The sequence below is a fragment of the Zootermopsis nevadensis genome, unplaced genomic scaffold (assembly GCF_977971745.1).
Source record: "Zootermopsis nevadensis isolate Lab colony 2312 unplaced genomic scaffold, Znev_1.0 Znev_ptg000030l, whole genome shotgun sequence".
Classification (NCBI taxonomy): Eukaryota; Metazoa; Arthropoda; class Insecta; order Blattodea; family Termopsidae; genus Zootermopsis; species Zootermopsis nevadensis.
In genome coordinates this window covers 6,324,071-6,343,763 of record NW_028259162.1, presented here as the reverse complement: position 1 = coordinate 6,343,763, position 19,693 = coordinate 6,324,071, and the positions used below count along the sequence as shown (strand labels likewise).

Sequence of the window (19,693 nt, the reverse complement as noted above, 5' to 3'; positions counted from 1 at the left end):
TGGAATGGAATAATAAGCTTTTGCCCTGCCAGAGAGAAGAAAGTACTTCGTTTATTTTGTGCGTTTAAATATATTTATCAGTCTGTAATGTAAGGACAGAACCTGTCATAAAATTCTGTTTTACACGATACGTTGGTGAAGACAGTTCATGTTTTTTTCCGTCCTACACATTGGAAATACATTGTATTCAATAAATGAGTGACTGAATTTAAAATCATTGACTGTAAGTTGATAAACAGAACTTTACGATTGGGGGTGGGGGGGTTAGGCAGTGTGCGTTCCGAGTTACCGAACATACGTAGAACAGAAATTTGGAAATATTTTGAGGCGTTATTTTGGGTCATGTCCTTCCGTGTATAATTAAGTAATGGAAAATTGTTATTGTTTCAATTACGTAGTGTAAACATTTAAAAAAAAGTGTTGAGTACAATCACCTTTTTCTAATTTAAAGCTTGACGTCAGTGACAAGTGAATGGAATAGTTGTCCCATAGAATATAACGGCTGAGAATGACTTCAAAGAATTTTGATACTCTTTCATTGCTTTAACTGTGTGAAACTTTTTAATCTTTTATCTTGTGTCTGCTTTCGTTTTTGTACATTTCCTACGTAAACTTAGAAATCGGAGTCAGGACGTGTATTTTACCTGCCTAATGCACCAATTCTTTTGTCGCATTATTTTGTTCTGAAAAGTATGATAATTGATTATCGAATGACTGACGTCTGACTTAAGAAATTCATGTGACATATTATAAAATAATATTCTATATTTATATGGAGGGTCTGAGAAAACTCACGACATATTCTGGACATTTAGTTCATTGTAATTTTCTTTGAGTTTCTTACGTATAAAGCTAGATGATTTGGTGTTTGAGAGGTGCTTGTATTTTTTGAAATTTATTGGGCAGAATAGATTTCTTGTTCTCACAGCAGCGAGTATGAAGATGGCTACCTTCTGGGTTGTGCGCCGAGTATTATGGTAGAAGTTTACAGACGTTTCAGAGGTGCTTGCTGCCTCCATCGTCAGGGCAACATCCCAGAAGACAGCCACCTCCTGTTGGGCAGGAGATGGTAATAATAAAAACAACAATTAGAATGAGACAGACAAGACGGATAAGTGGATTATATACGCCAGTAGCGGGGAGATTTATGAATTTTCTTCCTTCTTACGTTGTTTGGGTGGCTGTGTAAACCATGATGGATGATGTTCACTGGAAAACCTCGCTGGAATAGCATTTCGTAACCTGTGGATGATTGAGTGAATGAGACAGTGAGGTTGGTAATCATATTAAAGTATGATCCATTAAACTGGGGTTCCAAGGACTGGAAATTGGATAGGCAGACATACGTTTATACACACGCTCATACACACACGTATTAAGTACAGTGTGAACACAAAGTAACTTACAACTTTTGAAGTATTTAAAATTGAGATCATTATAGATACAAGTAGCATGTATTGTTCAATATCTTTTGTCTGTAAGTTCATGTATTATATAAAAAATTGTCTAAGGTAGAAAAATGTCCAGATCCTTTGGGATAAGGACATTTTATTGTATTAAATATGCTTGTAGAACACAATATTGCTGATGGATATGTCTACCTTTGTATATGTATATAAATAAATCGTGTGTCGACTGTAGTTTCCTGGTTTTCTTCTATGTTTCAGTTCCTGAGCTAAACTTTTATGTGATATGGCAGCAATATTTGCAGATGCTGCAGTGTTTGGATTTAAAGGCCTTTCCAAAGGTTCCACTACTTTGTCAGTATATGAGGAGAAATCAATGCCTCTTGCAACAGAGACGTGGGATAACTTGAGACCACAGGTATTTAATGTTTCAACCTTTGCTACTGTTCTCGTTACCTTGAAACAGTTTGTACATGGAAAAGTATTGTTTTTTTTTAAGTTATTTAAACTAAAAGCACCTTGTAAAGGACTGAGTGTAAAATTTAATTAGTTGTCGTATTCCTGGTTTGCTTGTCGTAAGTTTTCCACTGCCCATTAAATGGAATAAGCATATGATCACGCTGGGCTTGTAATACTGGAGTCCCGGGTTCGATTCCCGGCGGTGCTCAGATTTACAACTTGTGTTGGGCAAGGCCGTGGTCCAGGCATCACGGAGTTTTCCTCCGGGGCTTCCCCGGTTTCTCCATGGCATCCCAACAATTACTCCACTTTCATCATCATCTCGCAAAAAAAGGGGGTCACACCAGGAGCGGTAAATGTCGCGGTCCCGATCGAACCCATGTACTGATGGGTCGTGAATCCTGCTAACCACCAATGCACACCATGCTGAATGGTGTGTACTGGATACGAAAAAGAGCATATGATCTAGAAAATAAAAACCATCTATAGTGGATACAGAAAAGATTAAAGCTTTCATGGTGCAGTCTTATTTCAATTTTTATTTGAATCTGGAGTTTACTGTCTATTAGTTTAAGGCATGTTAATAGAACAGTAGCTTTGTGTTAGCTGTGTAGCTCTGGGCTGCATGAAATTGGGTGACCGTGCATTCTGATTAACGAAACATTGGCAAATCATCTCTCTGAACAGATTGTCATCTCCCAAGAGTGGTAACAAGATTTTAAAAAGTGATATTTTAATTTTTTTAAATTCTCACCGAATTTTATGGCTGTTTCAGGATCCGTGTCCGTGCACCCAGCAAGACTTTATCATTTTTGCAGAATTCTCTGAAGTAATGGGCCCTGTTCCTCTGTTAACGATTCCGCTAAATGCTGAAGAGGTTACAGGCATTGAGATCAATAATTTCATCATGAGAATCATGTCTGTTGACTATCAAGTCAACCCAAGGTGAACTGAGAACCATGAAAATATATAGAATAGTTTGTACAAAATAATATCTGGTTGTATTATTGTTGATGCCAGTGTCATCATTATCGTCATAATTTTAATATATGTTTAGATGGTTTTCTTGTCACTTTGGTGTATAGAATCCTCAGGATATATGTTGTGAGTAACAGGGTTTATGTCACAAAATCTCTTGTACCTTAATATCAGTCTCATCTTCACCTACTGCACTCCATTTTCACAAAATGAACTTTGGTAAATGAATAACTGCTATGCTGGCGGTAGCATAGCTACTGGTAGGGCCTCCCTAGCCAGATTGGTCGAGGGCGAGAGGTCAGACTAAGACAGGTACTCTGGTCCTCCAGGTTGGGGGTTGGTCGCAAGGCTAACAACCTTGCACCGTAAAAAGGAAAATGTTCCGAAACCTCGATCAAAGCCTCGGACAGAAGGACCGAATGGAAGAGGAGAATTGAGGAGGCCATGGACGGAATACGGACCAGAGAGCCATAGAAGAAGAAGAAGAACTGAATAAATTTATTATAACCATTAAATCTTGCGTGAAAAACTGCAGTCACCGAAATTTAGTTTAATAACAGATATACATTATGTATGTTTTGGTTTTAACACTCCTTTATACTGTATAACTGTGAAAGTTTGGTGGACATTTGGTCTAAGACTCAGTCATTCTCAAGTTGTGATCAATCATAGATGCAGATATTAATCTTCATCTCAAACCTCACTGCTTATACATGATTCAGCTAATTGTGCATCGCTGTTGCATACAGCTAAACCATTAAACCTGTAGTTAAGACCTGGCCCCGCGCTGTAGCTGCGTGGTCTGAGGCATCACGCTTCGGACCGATGATACGGAATGCGCGCTGATTTGAGTCTCGGGGAAAGAAATTGCTCACGAGATTTTCGACCCAGCATCGTGAGGAAATTGGGGAGCTACAATGGGTAGCGTAATCCGGTCAGGAAAGCTAGCAATGGCTGGGGGTTTGTTGTGCTGACTACACGTCACTCTATATCTGGTTGGATGATCGTTCACCTCTGCTCAGGCATGTGAACGTGAGGCCAGCAGTCGGCTTTGGCTCTCAGAGGGCTGTTATGCCACAGATTATTATTATGGGCAGAAAAGCTGGCCAGTGGCTCCTAAGTTCAAGGGATTAAATCACCTATTTCCATGTTATAACGGTTAATTATCATATTTCAGAACCGTGAACTACTCATTAATATGTTGTTGTTGTTTTTGTTCTTTTACCACAGCAAATCTGTGTTCTGTGAAGATGCACAGGTGCTACAGATGTGCGTGATGCCTGGTCTGCATGCTTATGTGCATTACTTGACTCTTCACGACCCTGTGGCTAGAGGATTTGTGCGTCCTCTCTGTCTCGCGTATGTCACTGCTGACCAATATAAGCTATCACAGATATTTCCAAAGCTCAGGAAAGAATTCCTACATGCAAGTATTTCTAATATCATCTTTATCCAAGTACAAGTTGTCCAGTCATTTAATATGTCTTCTATTTTGTAATTAAAATTAAAAAATTTTATACCATGTCTTATAGTTAGATAAATACAGTCTGTAATATATATAATTCTTAACCCTAGAAGTGGTAATTAAATCTTTTGTATGTAAGCCTATTTCAGCAGTAAAACTTTTTATTGGCTGAGTAATCATGTCTGGAAGACAAGTTGAACACTGTAAAATGACAAATGGTAGTTCTTTGAAAGCTCAGACTGTTTCAAAAGTTGAGACTTCATCACTTAAATGCTTTGGGTTTTATTTTCTGAGAAGGAAGTCACTCTTAAGTATACTTTATAATATTTGTACTTCTGCTTCTGGGGTTAAGTACTGTGTTGTTTGGTGTAACTACTGTTTCTGCAGCGCAGGAGGGCATATGTTAAGTAATCTTATGGCATAGGATTACTTAACATGTAAGTGTGATCAAAGTATAATCATATAAAGTTACCATTTTGATATTTCTCTGTGTTCTGTTTCATGCCGATTAAAATTTATTTTGGTCTTTGCAGGTGACTCAGATAGTAAAACATGATAACAGACTGTGGTTCAGGGAGGAAATTTTATCAACTCTGCATTGTATAAAGGAAAGGCAAAATGAATATTTATACTGGAAGAAGGTAAATAATACTGTTGGAAAAATCATCTTCCTGAAGGTGGATGGTTTAGATTGTGTTGTATTCATATTGCCAAACTTTCCTACAGTTTGTAACATGAATTCATGGAATATAGTATTTTAATAATTATTTGCTGGTTAGTGCTTGGATAATATCACACAATGTACCACAACCATTAAATTTAATGTTTATGAGCATCTCAACATGTATCACTTGATGTTATATGCTCATGATACTAGGATACTAGGAACGACCCGTTCTTCAAGTGCCTGAGCACTGCGGGTCGCAACTTTTTGTTGGCTTGTTCTATAGACATTTGGTAGGACTCCTTGGACGAGGGATCGGCCCGTCGCGAGGCCTCTACCTGTACACGGGACAGCACGACACAAAAAGACGCGGACAGACATCCATGGCTTGAGTGGGATTCGAACCCACGGTCCCAGCGACCGAGCGGCACAAGGCCCACGCCTCAGACCGCGTGGCCACTGCAGATTCCATGCTCATGATACAGAGACAATATGTAAACAGTATGACTGAACACTTTGCCAGTATAGGCTGCAGCCATGCAATTAATATACCTATAAACAGTACATTGAAATTTTCTAAATTTACAAAAGATTCAGGATATCATTTTCTTAATTCATTGCTGCATCATAATAAATATAGGCTGATGTTTCAAAATGTTTTGTGAGAAACCTTTTGAACCTTGCCATGGTCTGAGAGTCTTCATTTAGCTTATTTCAATAATTATTAATTAAAATTGCATATAAAGCTATTCAAATACACACTGTGTTATGAGTAAATAGTCAGCCGGACATACAGACACAGTCTCCCAGTAATTCTGTTCTGTGATTTTGCAAACATCAGAATTGTTTATAATTTTTGCTCTATAACTTGTTAATATGTGAACTCCTTAGCACATATCTGACTTTCTCAGCTTATCCAATGACATTTCTAAGTACAGAATTATATCATTTAATAATTTATATTTTTTATTATCTGTTGTAGAAGGAAGAGGATGGATATGTTTTATCTTGTGAACAACAACAAATCTTGGAGCGGACTAACATGGATCAATTGGTCCAGCAGTCTACAGACTATGCACATATGTTACATGCAATAGGACCATTACTGAAAGTAAGTACAGCCAACAGATTTATCAAACTCATGTCTGTTGAAAACTGTTCTAAGTCCATGGAGCAGAGTTCATCTTGAGAAGCTAATAGTACACTCAGCTAGTCAAGTGTTTCCGTTCCTTGTGTGGAGCCCGAAGATTTGTTACCATGTTAACAAGAGCTGTCCACCAGTTCATATCCTGAGAGAGATGAATCCAATCCACATCATCCCCATTTATCTAAGATCCATTTTAACATTATCCTCTAATCTTGTGCCCACCTGAAATAGCGTCAGAATGGTAGAGTTTATTTTTGTAACATGCTTGTGGTTTTGAAAACAAATCTCGGTTAAGATAGCCAGTCTAAGGTGGGATTGAAATTGGAAATCTTCCATAAGCAAGTCAGATACTGTAACACTGTGACATCATCTATTTCTGAATATTATAACTTGCCATTATGTCTTTTATGCTGATACACGACTTATATATTTTTCTCACCAAATGTCACGTCTGTATGACGAATAAAGCTTGAATGCTGTAAGTACATGCTTTATACTTGCATAATGAAAAGGCCTGTTAAGTTAGAAATATAAATGTAATGGAGGAAATGGGAGTGCTTCTTTTTTTATTTACAAACTATAGAAACATGACGAAAGGTAACACCAGTTATTTCATCCATGGTATGAATTTTGTTAGTTATAAATTTATAGCGTGAAGGAATAATGAAGTTATTCCTTTGTTTAAAAATGTAATATTCATGCTTGTCTCTGTACAGGCAGATGCTGGAGTGACTGATGCGATACTAGGACGATGGAAGTGTGGATTTGCGCAGGCCAACAAAGTGGACATTATCCTTTCTGCTCTTTCTACTGGTTCTTATCAGGGAGGTAGTGAAAATTGCTTGAAAGGAGTCTTGGCACTTAGTCCATGGGGTCTTTCAGCTGCCTTATGGAATTTAATTATTTTGCTACGCCACCATTGTGAATGCCGCTTGAAGCAAAATTGTAAAACATTTTCCGCTGAGGATAACCAGGTATGCATGGTCCACATTATCCAGTAAATTCAATTATGTGAAATGAGGGATTCCAATTATTCCAAATCTGACCATTCTAGTAATCATTATATCAATAATTCTTTTATAGCTGCTGCTGAATTCCACATTCCACATTTGATTTTTCTAGCCCTCTGGAGTCTAGAACTTTATTCATAATGCCTGCACAGTATTTTTCTATGATGTTCACATTTTCTTCTCTCTTCAGATGTCTAATTTAAAATTCTCTGTGTTCATCAGTTATCCTACATTTGATCAATGACTGTACCTTCCTAAGCATTTCTTTCTTTTATCTTCAGTTGCTTCTACAGTTCCCATTTCCAGCTTTATAACTGACATTTTAACCTTATACAAAATTAATATACCTTAAATCTCATTTAGTGTACCTGCCTTTGTAGTTAATCGTGTCAATAATACTCTAAGTTTCTGTTTTGATATTATTGATCAAGTGTTTTAAAGAAACTGTACTGAGCCTCAGGTCCCAGAAGTGCTGGTATGGGGGGAGTCAATCCATGGGATTTTATCTTATGATCTTGGGAGAATACATTAATATATGATTTAGGATAACAAGCCAGTATTAATGGTGGCCTTGTGAGTTATGACATGGTGTGAACATGTGGTTTGACACCAATATTTTGGAAGAACATTGTCATACATTCTATAATAGTTAATTAACAATCAGTACCTATACACTGACATCCACTGTATTACAGGTTGTCATCAAGGACAGTGTGGAAGAAGCCCTCTGTGATTCAGAGTACCTTCAGTTAATAAATAACCTGACTCAACCTCTAGACCTGTCAACTGGTAAAACATTATCTCAGCCTGGGGGCTCCAGCAGTAATTATGATATCCAGGATAGTGTGGATGTTCTTGAAGCCAACTTTGTGAGTACATTTATGTTCTTATGACTAATACCTCTAGTTACAATTTTCTCACTCTCACTGATCTTAGTCCGGATATACCCAGTAAGCTGAGGTATGGGATAGAAGGGAGGGAGGGGAAGACTGCCAGGTGATATACTGCATCTTGCTACTCCCCTGCCCTTTCCATCCTCCCTTCCTCTCTTACTATGACGTAAGTCAAGGTTGGATATATTTTACATCCAGTTTTGTGATGATAGAGTCCATACGTGAGGTGGTTACAGAAAAATGTACGCTGTATCTGGCTGGTCTTGACCACAACATGCTTTGCACAGAATTTTAGCATATTAATTTTCTCCCACCAGGTGTTATTACTGATTTATTTAAAAATAATTTTACATTGAATTTATTGTGGTAGTGATGACTTCTGCTTCAAACTGGAACTTACAGTTGTGATAATTTGTAATCTATAGTATAGCAGTAAACAAACTATGTAAGTTAAACTTTAATCTAAAAAATATTCTATACTTGTTGTAGAGAGTAAAGGGATATTATATTAAAGCTCCTGAAAGTTTATTAACAAGAATGTGTTTTAAGCCCGTGTTATAGGATAGGTAGTCGATAAATTTACGAACCATGTGCCTTGTAAACTTACCTTTTTGGCTACTTCTGATTTTTAACAGTGGTTTTCTGTAATGTGATGTGATGTGTTGCTTTCAGCACTGTCTCCATACAGTCACTCCATATGAGGTAGATAAATATAAATAAATAAATATAAAAATAACAGAATAAGGTGAGAAGAATCCTAGAGTTGTATAAGTAACACCTGCTAAGTTTTTATATGCTCTGTCTGTAGATGTCAGGTGGTAACGAGGTGGCTAGCAGTTATCACTCGGTACCTGAGTCACTTAGTGACATGCTGGCTGGAGTGCGAATAGCGGGAACTGATGGTGAGGGTGAGGTGAACAGGGCAGAGGAAGTATTTCCTGGTCTTAATCTGTGTGATCCAGACAGCATCAATGATTATTCAAGCAATGATAGCTTCTTGGACATCTCAGAGACAAGCAGTTTGAGCAGTGAGAACTGGATTTCAGCCAGTCCAGAGCAGATGGAGAACAAAAAGGCACACTGCTTATGGAGTTGTCAAAAATCAGGTTAGTTGTACATTTGCTCTGCCAATTTCACATCAGTTGAACGTTTCCCCTGCATTTACATTAACCTAATAATGTTACTTCTTGCTTTGTAGGGTTCAGACATATTCTCTTGCTTTTAGAAGAAACATAAATTCAAACTAGTTGAAAGTAAACTACCAAGCATAGTATTTATTAATATTACATTAAAAAACCTAAAAAGAGTTCACTTTAAAGTCTGAGATGAGAATGAAGAATAATAGTGAAACTGGTAGTCAGTATGTTGATCATGGTCTTATGGGTTGGGACACCATGTGGTCTTGTTGATGGTTAACATGTGGGTAACCACCTATGAGACCAAACAGTGCCACAACCTAGAAGGCCACATGTCACGAGGATCTCAGATCGCATGATCATAAACATGTTTTGGTTCTTATAATGAATTACTTTATTTCATCAACACAAAATAACATATTTCTTTCATTGTCTTCAAAGTATTTTTTATTCATCAGTAATTTGATAGCTGTAACACTTTCAGTGAAGATATGTGAAAATGTAAGTACCTCTTCAATAAATTACAGAGCCACTATGTGGAGAAAGTTTGAGTGGACATGTTTTGAAGGCTGATTTATTCTGTTAGGTTCTGGGATATTGAAGTTCTTCCAAACATATGAAAAAGTTGCTCATCATCTCCTCTACTCACTGCTGATTGGTCGAACAGTTGTGCTAGTGGGAAATAACAGCTCTGAACACAAAGCGTTACAGATTATGAATATCTTGTCACCGTATGTACCACTTATGCCAGGACAGGAAGTCAAAATTCTAAGGTATGTAGCAAAATATCTTCTTCTATGGTGCAACAGCCCAAAGTCAAGCCTTGGTCTCCTCCCATGTGGGAGGTTTCTATGTCTTTTGAAGTGTACATTTGTGAGTAATGCAAGTTTTTGATATTAAAGTATACCACATACAATGTCCGGATGCAATAACATAAAATTATTGATAATTGTTTTCTGTTTTTTTGATTAAGGTGGCACTGTGGTATTCTGGTACCATCCCATATTTCTTCCTATCATATGATTGGTGTCTGTATTCCAGAGAGGCTCTCAGTACATGACATGATCAGTTCCAAAGATAAGGTATTACAAACTTTTAAATTCATTTTCTTCTAAGCCATTTTTATTATTACATTATAGGTATATTTTGTATTTAGAAAATTACTGCATCAAATTGTAAAGTTAGCCATCTTGATACGTGTTATAACCATTTTACTGCAGAGACAAGATATACGGTTGGTTTATGTAACTTGTTTATGATTGTGCACAGTCTTGTGGTATAAACATGGTAGGAGTGGATTATTGCTGTCATTAGCCCTTTCCATGCGTTTGAAGGTCTTGAAGAAAATATGTAGAATGCTACTGCCTACAATTGAGGTGATAGCATAGCAAATAAGATACTCCCATATGCTCATGCTAAAAAGTTTCCACCTTTTGACACCCCTTATTGTAAAAGAACTAAAGTATGACAATTATTATTACTTCCAGAACTCTGTCACTATTTTGGATGTCTTCAGCAAGCAGCTGTTTGGACCAGCATATTCAGGTCATATGCTAGGATCACTGCAGTGCACACCACAACATATGCCAAGCGATCAGAGTCTCCTACTGTTTCTGCAGACAATTGCGGCATCACTAAACGAAAAGCTGTTCATGTACCAAACATTAATGAAAATGAAACCATTATCTAGAAAGACTCGTTCACGACATTCTCATGATATCTTGAGAGACATTGGGCTAGATGGCTGTGATGCTGAAATTGTGAGACATCTCAGCAAAGTGGGGTCTATCGATTGGAGGCCATTACAATAGGATATAGGTTGGGTTTTTTTTTGTTTTGTTTTGTTTCATATACATGTTTATCCCTGTTTGAACATGTTTTTTATATAATTTTTATGCTCAGTAACATTCCATATTTACGCACTACTCTCTGCGTATAGTCAATATGTTCCATGCTCTGAGCCTTACTTGGGGAGGCTTGTGCATGTGTGCAAGTGAACAGTAGTGAGCGCAGATTAATCCCATTTATTTATGTCTAATTTTAAGAAACTTTTTGATGAGTACCAGTATTATAGTAAATAAATAATGATCTTAATATAAAATTATTATCTTATGTGTTAAGTGCCTTTTATATGTTACAAAAAATCAATGTCACCAAGTTAAGTACTGAAAAACATCTGCTTAGGAATCCAGAACACCTATTTTAATTATAAGTATACAATAAAACATATTTTAATGTTACATTGTGTTTTCCAGGAATGCAACGAGGTACTCCATAAATTGGGTTATATCTGTTTGTTTTTATAATAATAACCTTTACACTCATAAGAATCCATAATGTGAGATATACATACATTTTTGACGTAAATACGTCTATATTTTATGGTCACTGTCATTCGGCAAAAGTGTTACGAAAAAGTGTTATGAAATAGTGTTACGAAAAAGGGAAATGAAAAAGTGTAACTTCATTGTTATGTTACCTAGGAAACGTCAAACTTCATTGTTATGTTACCTGGGAAACGAAAAAGTGTAACTTCATTGTTATGTTACCTAGGAAACGTCAAACTTCATTGTTATGTTACCTGGGAAATGAAAAAGTGTAACTTCATTGTTATGTTACCTAGGAAACGTCAAACTTCATTGTTATGTTACCTGGGAAACGAAAAAGTGTAACTTCATTGTTATGTTACCTTGGAAACGTCATCTGTTTATCAACAAATAAACAACAATGGTTACCTACATAGTTACATTACATTACCTTACATTACATTACCTTACCTTACATTACATTACATTACTTTACCTAACTAATTCAAGTTAAATAAGCAATGTCTTAATCAAACTTTTGTCGATTGTAAAGCATGTATAAAGGAAATATTTAGAATAAAAGCAATAAATAAACTTCCTTTCCGTATAGACGTATTTACGTCAAATTCTCCGGAACTGTGGTTCCACTGACAACTTTTATTACATTCCATGGATCCATAAGTTAGATTAAAATAGGATTGAATAAGTCATAATAATTCAAAAAAAAAATTTCAAGTACAATTTATACGTTATGAACAAAGGATTCACATAATTAGTGATATGTTATAAATGCATCCACCTGTTATATACAGTAGATAAATTATACCACCATTTATATTACATGAAGACAAGAAAATATTAATGAACATTATGACTTGTTTGAATTCATAAACAGATTAAAAGGAATATGTAATTAAATATATTTTTGACGTAAATACGTCTATATGGAAGGGTCATTCATTAGAAGACTCATGACACTTGATGGTAAATTGTTGATAATGATCATGCCTGCATAATATGCACTCTCCTGAAAACATGAGAGGTTGGAAATTGGTATGTGAAGCTGATTTCTGTTCCTTGTGCTGACCCTGTGTACAGCAGAATTAGTTTGAAAATGTTCTTGGTAATTTATAACTTCCATTTAATTAAAAATCAGGATTGATCTGAGTAATTATCATGGTACTATAAATTTTCAAACTGTTTATCAGTTTATTTTTATGATTAAGAAATATACATAGGCATGTTGCTGACCTGAGTTAAGGATCTGAAATGTTACCATTATTAACCTTTAACCTTAAGGTACAACAAATATTGATACCAGAGTCATAAAGATATTTGACCCAAAAATTAGTATAGCTTTCAAATCTAGTTATATGAATTTGTTATAGATGTTTATCACAATTGAAGATGAAGGCTGAAGAAGCACTGATGTTTTCTTAATATGGCATGCCTGTCACATTGTCTAAGCTAACAGCAATAAAATATATCAGAAGCTCGTAGTAGATTGTCTTATTTTATACTGTCATTAAATTATAGTATAAACCAAGATTGAGGTTGGAATAAATCACACAGTATGTTAAGATTGTTCTCAAATTAATGCTCACATGCATAATACATGTCTGCCAGGTTTGGAGCATTTGTTTCTGATACTGAATTTGATTGATTGAGTGTTTTCCAGTGGGAGAAGAGCATGTATGTGTTGCTGCCCCCCCCCCCCCCCCCCCCCCCCTTACTGGCTGTACTTTTACTTTACAACTGTGTATTACCGATAATTTAGCCGGAAGTTCGATTCGTTGCATCAGAGACATTCCCCAAGTGACTTTCAGCTTGACGTACTGTAAAAATGCAAATTTTATCTTATGAATTGCTCTTTTCATTTTAAAAGCAAACAGTTGCGAAGTACAAGATACTATACACTCGGCCAGCAAATTGTGTGGAATATCTCTGGTTGTTACTCTTTGGTTGCCTTGCGCAGAACGTATTGCGCATGTTCTGGTGTTCCAAGTTTACCTGAAGTTTCCAGCCGGAGAGCGACAGGTTGGAAAGTACGTGGTAAACTAAGTAGAGTGATTATTGTGTTAAAATAGAAATATCTAATTCATCATGGCAGACGAGTCAATTCAGAATGGAACAAATGGAGGAGATGTGCCAGAGATAGAGCTTATTATAAAGGTAAGTGTCAGAAAATATTGTCTATTTGCAAGGGCGTTACTATACGAAGACTTGCGTCTAGAAACGGTTGGGCGCGTAAAATGGCTGAGTAGACAGTTCATTCTCTGGTGTACAACGAAGTAATGCTTAAAATATGAGGAGCAGGCTCTGAAGTATTAAATCTGTGTGTAATTTATAATGTCTTTTCACACAGTGAACATTTTCTGAAGTGGTCGGCCTACTAGTTACCCTTGGAAGGGTTAGGCGAATAAAATTTAATTTACATAGTTAATGACAGTAAGTTGTCAATGCAAATCGTTTTTACCTGTACCAGATCTGGTCGGTGGTGGTGTCACTTTAGTTTGGATATATAGAAGCATAAAGTCGTATAGCATGGTGCCTTATTTAAATTGGTAAATGGAAAACAGGAAACGTAATCATAGTTAACTGATTAATTATGAATAAAGAATGCTCAGTATATGTTCATTTCCTTCACTTTTAATAACATAATATGTGATAGAGATTTCAGTCCCTGATGTTTACATTCTTAGATATATGGTGTTATTTTTATTTATTGACATGATTAAAATTTGTCTTATATTACTCCATAGCTCAGAAATGGCAGATGGACTTTCCCATGTCCTGTAATGTCCCCTGAAGATTTATGTTTATTGACCGAGATAAATGATGGAAATTTTTGGAATAGTGTGTGAAGGTATTGTTTGAATGTCATTTCTGGTCATGGCCATACTACAGAAAATGCGGGCATGTGCATTTTCATAATGAAATTAGCATCAAATTTTCTTGAGCTTCTTTGTCTCTGTTCTTCATGACTTTTTAATCCCTTATCACACTTTAAATTTATTATATTTTAATGCCAGCGGACCATTTAATTTAAATGTCCTTTCTAAAATTGTCGTACGAGTATGGTTCTGGGGAATTTCAGCATATAACCAAAAAGTATTTATTGCTCAAAAGAAAATCTTCAGAGCAAGGTTTTAAAAGTGAGTCTCTTATAGGGACTTATTTAAGAATATGTTCCCTTGCTAGCAAATCCATAATTTCATTACCAGGCCTTCACAAATCATGGATACCAGGTTGCCTGAAATTGTAGCAGTAGTGCCAATAATTTACTGGATATTTTGCTGATGGGTTTGCACCTTTGCATGTTGTTATGTAATGTTTTTGGTCTTATCTGTGGAAACTATGACTACAGTGGCATGCAAGGACAGTAAAGGTTATGTATTAGCAGGTGGCATTCATTTTGACTATTTTCTGTTATGTTAGGTATGGAAAGGAATTATGATTCCTATTGAGTTACATTTTTGACTTGCGCTGCTGGTTTCTAAGCTGTGGGGGCATGCCTTATCTAAGGTGTGAAATATTTTCTTAATCATTGACTAGTTTGCTATGTTTCCCTCTTGAAAATAGTTTTAAAGAGTAGAGAAAAGTTTGAAAATAATTTATATGCTTTAGAATGTTTAAACTGGAGAATAGTAATATGAGGTTTTTTTCAGCTTTTATTACGTGTTTTAGAATTTTTTCTGTTTCTAGTTCATGTTTTTCACTGCACGAAGAAAACATGTTTTCACATTTACACACATAAAGAATATGTTTGCTTATACTACTCTACCACCTTTTGAGCAAGGAGTTCTGGAAAGAAATTTATGATGCTTTGACTTTGATGGTAGTAAGAACAACGTATACAGTTTAGTGTTCTGTTTACATAATTTCCTCTTGTACAGATTTGTGATATGTAACCTCAAAGATTGGTTCCATTGCAATTTTTATAATTGTAAACATGTAAAATAACTTGCAACTTATATGATTATTTTCCATATTACATTCACAAGCCTGGAATCATTGGTTCGTTAGTTACTGCATTTAAGCGAAATGCTAAGTATAGGTTTTATGGAGCTGCCATGTAGTTCGACACCATAAACAAAGTGGAAGATTGCTTGTACACAAAATTTGTGGACACTAAAGATTGGCAAATGCTACTCCCATTTAAGGACTTTGTGCAGGTTCCATGTTGACATTATAAGATGCGGATAGTACAAATGTGGGGTAATCATTAGTGATGTGAAATTAATTTCACAAATTTAGTTTATGGAGATAGACATGAACATGATATCACAGCTTGTCTTTCTTCATGATATGAGAAAGTAAGCAAAAATTACAGCTTTTTTTAAATGAAAGTTGCTTATCAAGATACTTAGCCTACTTTGATTGGAAGTTAGAAAGAAACTTTATATTTTATTAACATATCAAAAAGAAGATGAATGTTCTTTCATGTATGATTTCATATGTACATGAAACAAGTTTTTTTTTTTGTTCCTGTCAGAATGAAATTTTCAGGTAGTATTTAACAAGTTAGCTCTCATACAAAACAACTTAGAGGAGGAGGAGACAGTCAAAAACAGGATCCAAGCTGGAAACAGACAATATTATGCACATATAGAACTGTTTAAATCTAAAATTCTCTCAAGGACCACAAAGTTAAGACTGTACAGGACACTTATTAGACCGGTAATAACTTATGGAGCGGAATCTTGGAAACTCGCATCTCAAGTAGAAAGCAAGTTAACGTGCTTTGAAACGAAAATTCTATGCAAAAGCTTTGGCCTCCTAAAGAATAATGATGGATCGTATAGAATTAGATATAATGCGGAGTTTGAAGAATCGATCCATCATGAGTACGTTGTGAGATATATTAAATCGCAACGGTTAAGATTTTCGGGACATGTGGTCAGAATGGGAGAGGATAGACTGCCATATTTGGTATTAAACCAGAAACTGTGGGGAACAAGACCTAAAGGAAGACCAAGGGGAAGGTGGATTGATGCGATAAAGGAAAATGAAAGTGTGCAACTGGAAGAAGGTAGCTCAAGATAGGGAGAGATGGGGACATATTGTTCGGGATGCCAGAGCCCACCAAGGGCTGTAGTGCTAGCGAAGAAGAAGAAGAAGAAGAAGAATTAACAAGTTACCCATTTCTGATGGTAGGAAATTATCTATTAACGCTTCTGACTTGGTTAATGCTTTTGATTGAGAATGGCTGTAGGAAAGTATGAGTTTATCATCGTCATGAGTATATAGACTAAGTAATGATTGGAATTGAGGTGATGGAGACAATTTTGTTTGGTGATGCTATGTGGTAACACGAAGTTCAAAAACTATAGCAGCAGCTGTGTGTCTAGGTATAACATTTCAAGCATAAGAACACTCATGTCGGGTGAAAATTATTGGGTGGCGTGGTGAGAACCACTGAGCATTTTACCGGTCTGACCCGACACCGATGGTTTATTGTTTAAAGCACTTTCATTAAAAAAAATATATTGTTGCAGTATCCATATGAATTTTGTTACATTTAGACTGTTATGGTGGTTTCACATTTTGTATGCACTTCTTAAATTACAGAAAAGTGGGAAAATGAGCTGTGAGGTCATTGAAGGGTCAAAGTTGCAGTGTGTATGATAAGGATGACACCTTTGGTGTAGATTTATTGTTCCTGTAAAAGTAATGTAGAAGAAGCTTCAGTTGAGATTTCCATTTAATGGATAGTTGACATTGGTATCCTGAACTTGAATCACAGGAAATTATTATCACAAACTGTCAACTCATAAAACACTAATATATGGACAGTTTGGTGTAGTTGTTGTGTAGACCGGGAAAAACTAACTGAAGTCGTAATCACATGGTAATATATATTATGTCATAGGGTTCAAAATCCCATAACAGCAAGTGATGACCAACCAACCAGTTTTTCGACAGTATCATATTATTTGAATAAATGGATAACACGTGTATAATTTTTTCATTTTCCCCATAAGAGCTGGTCACAATCTGCGAATTTAATTTTCCCTCCTACGTGAACCCACCCACACACACACACACATTACGTCATTTTCAGTCGATGCCCTTGTGGTCCTCATGTGTAAGGCCGTGAATGCAGTCTCCAGTGCCAGGTTTCGCAATTTTTCACCATCATCGTCCAAGTCTTGAGGGAGAAGGGGTTTGCATTTGAATAGCAGGCCGAGACCCGGAGGGCGCTGTCCTGCTGACCCACATTACAGTTGTAGAAAATACCTTGCACATCACACACGTTACTACTGGTAGGTGATCGGACATTCAGTGGCGTGCGGCTTACTAGCAGTTCGTCGGACTTGAAATGATAGTAGAAGCAGATTAACACTTTTGTAGTTTTACTTACCTGTTTTTTATAAACTTAAAAATAGAGATTATTATCGTTCATAAAGTTGGCACGTGGCTTATTATATATTCTTATCAATATCGACTATTTAAAGCAGAGTGGGTTAAACAGTAGATTTTCACTTGGGCTGTTCAGTAGTTTTGTCAACAAGTTTATGACTTTGCAGTATGATTTATGCACTTTCTGACTAACGTTAAAACATTTTATTGTCAAGAGTGAATCCAAGGCCAGTGACTTGTGCAGAATCGCAAGGAATGATACTTTCCTTTTCAGATTTTTTTATTGCTTGAAAGGCATAACACACCACTGCTTACTGATGTCCAGTGTTTCCTTCAAGGAGGAAACTGAAGTTGACAAACCAGTACGGCAAAACTGCTGTCACAATGACGTGGAATAGGAAACGGGCTTGTTATCGTTGTTTGAATGGGGCGATAAAAAGGAAACCTGCAATCTATTTTCCTTTCCCTCATAATCGTTTCAAAAATCAAACAGTTTGGAACAGAATTTGTTACACTTTGTGCCAAACATAAATGTGATCCGAAATCATCACAGGTTGTTTTATTCTACGGAACACGAGAAAACTTGCTTTGAAAAGTTCGCGGTAAACCATATCAGCTGTCAGGGTTTCGTTTTAATGTAGTTATAAAGAAAACTTATTCTTTAAAAATATTTTTTTCCGGAATTATGATACTTATTAATTTATAATTAATAGGGAAGTGGTGGGGGTGGATTTGTAGTTGAGAGAATAAATATTGTATAATGAGAGCGCCACTGGCGATGGTTACGTGGACTGCAAACACCCGGTGTGCGGTCGTTTGTGTGAATAACTCGACTGAATAAATACAATTTTTATATTATTAGACTTTGTCAGCACCTGTATAACAATGAGAATCTAGTTTCTGGAAGTGACTTGGTCCCGGACATTTTTGTATGGTGTGTCGTGAAATGTAATCAACAGAGTATGTTATCTCAGGGGTTAAATGGATAATATTACCAGTGAATAGACCCTGGTAAATAACCGTAGTCATCAGTCTTCGTGGTTTAAAGACTTCACCGGGCTCTTGTTTTGGTATGATTTACAAAGATTTAAAGTTTTGAGAAATGTTTACGTCATATAGCTCGAGAGACGGAATGTTTTTGATTAGCGAATATGGGCTGATCAAGACGTACTGTTGTCCATGGAGTACGTTCCTGAAATGGAGTTTCGGGACTGCTGCAAATCTGTAACTGACGGTACCCACACTAATTATCCCATGAACTATCGGCTTCTAGGTTTCTCTTGTAAAGACTGAAATATTTTGCCATGTACGAGGCGCGTCCTCAAAGTAAGTTTCTGTGGGGCCGTTTACAGAAACAAAACACAATTTCATGGGAATATTTATTGCAACAGATACAGCAAGTGTCCAGCTATTTTTCAACATATTCGCCACCGGAATTGAGACATTTGTCATACCGTGGGACCAACTTTTGAATACCTGTGTCGTAGAAGTCTGCCGCCTGGGATTGGAACCACTGTGTGACAACCATCTCCGCCTCTCTGTCATTCTCAAAACGCTGACCGGACAGGAATTTCTTGAGGTGTAGGAAAAGATGGAAATCACTGGGAGCGAGGTCCGGGCTCTAGGGTGAATGATGAAACACCTCCCAGCTGAACTCCTGCAGGAGACTTGCTGTCCGTCGAGCCGTGTGCGGCCTAGCGTTATCACTGACCGCACTTCACAGTCGGCGGGAGCTGGAATAAGAACCTCCATCTTCAACAGCTGCAACGATGCTAATGTGAGAACGCGGGAAGTACCGTTAGTGCATGCGCCATGCTACGTCATTGCTCTATCACGTACGCACAGTCGCTTCGCGCAATATAAGGT

The 19,693-nt window shown here is 36.7% G+C and overlaps 2 protein-coding genes across 6 annotated transcripts in view; both read left to right on the top strand.

Moving 5' to 3' along the window:
- The window catches only part of LOC110831050 (uncharacterized), a 28,588-nt gene extending 15,625 nt beyond the window's left edge, over window positions 1-12,963 (top strand). For 3 of the 4 annotated variants that reach the window (XM_022066604.2, XM_022066603.2, XM_022066605.2), the window contains 11 exons: window positions 1,668-1,824; window positions 2,641-2,810; window positions 4,074-4,269; window positions 4,842-4,949; window positions 5,955-6,083; window positions 6,836-7,093; window positions 7,825-7,998; window positions 8,831-9,128; window positions 9,745-9,931; window positions 10,132-10,240; window positions 10,646-12,963. In XM_022066604.2, coding sequence (XP_021922296.2) covers window positions 1,693-1,824; window positions 2,641-2,810; window positions 4,074-4,269; window positions 4,842-4,949; window positions 5,955-6,083; window positions 6,836-7,093; window positions 7,825-7,998; window positions 8,831-9,128; window positions 9,745-9,931; window positions 10,132-10,240; window positions 10,646-10,969 — 2,085 coding nt within the window. In that variant the 5' untranslated portion in view covers window positions 1,668-1,692 and the 3' untranslated portion in view covers window positions 10,970-12,963. Of the gene's footprint in view, window positions 1-794; window positions 1,274-1,667; window positions 1,825-2,640; window positions 2,811-4,073; window positions 4,270-4,841; window positions 4,950-5,954; window positions 6,084-6,835; window positions 7,094-7,824; window positions 7,999-8,830; window positions 9,129-9,744; window positions 9,932-10,131; window positions 10,241-10,645 lie in introns of those variants that run through there. The other variant, XM_087358816.1, reaches the window with a different exon arrangement.
- A 488-nt stretch (window positions 12,964-13,451) lies between these two features.
- Window positions 13,452-19,693, top strand: part of Clic (chloride intracellular channel protein 5) — a 33,470-nt gene continuing 27,228 nt past the window's right edge. Inside the window, exon 1 of one of the 2 annotated variants that reach the window (XM_022066697.2) lies at window positions 13,452-13,636. In XM_022066697.2, coding sequence (XP_021922389.1) covers window positions 13,568-13,636 — 69 coding nt within the window. In that variant the 5' untranslated portion in view covers window positions 13,452-13,567. The remainder of the gene's footprint in view (window positions 13,637-19,693) is intronic. The other variant, XM_022066696.2, reaches the window with a different exon arrangement.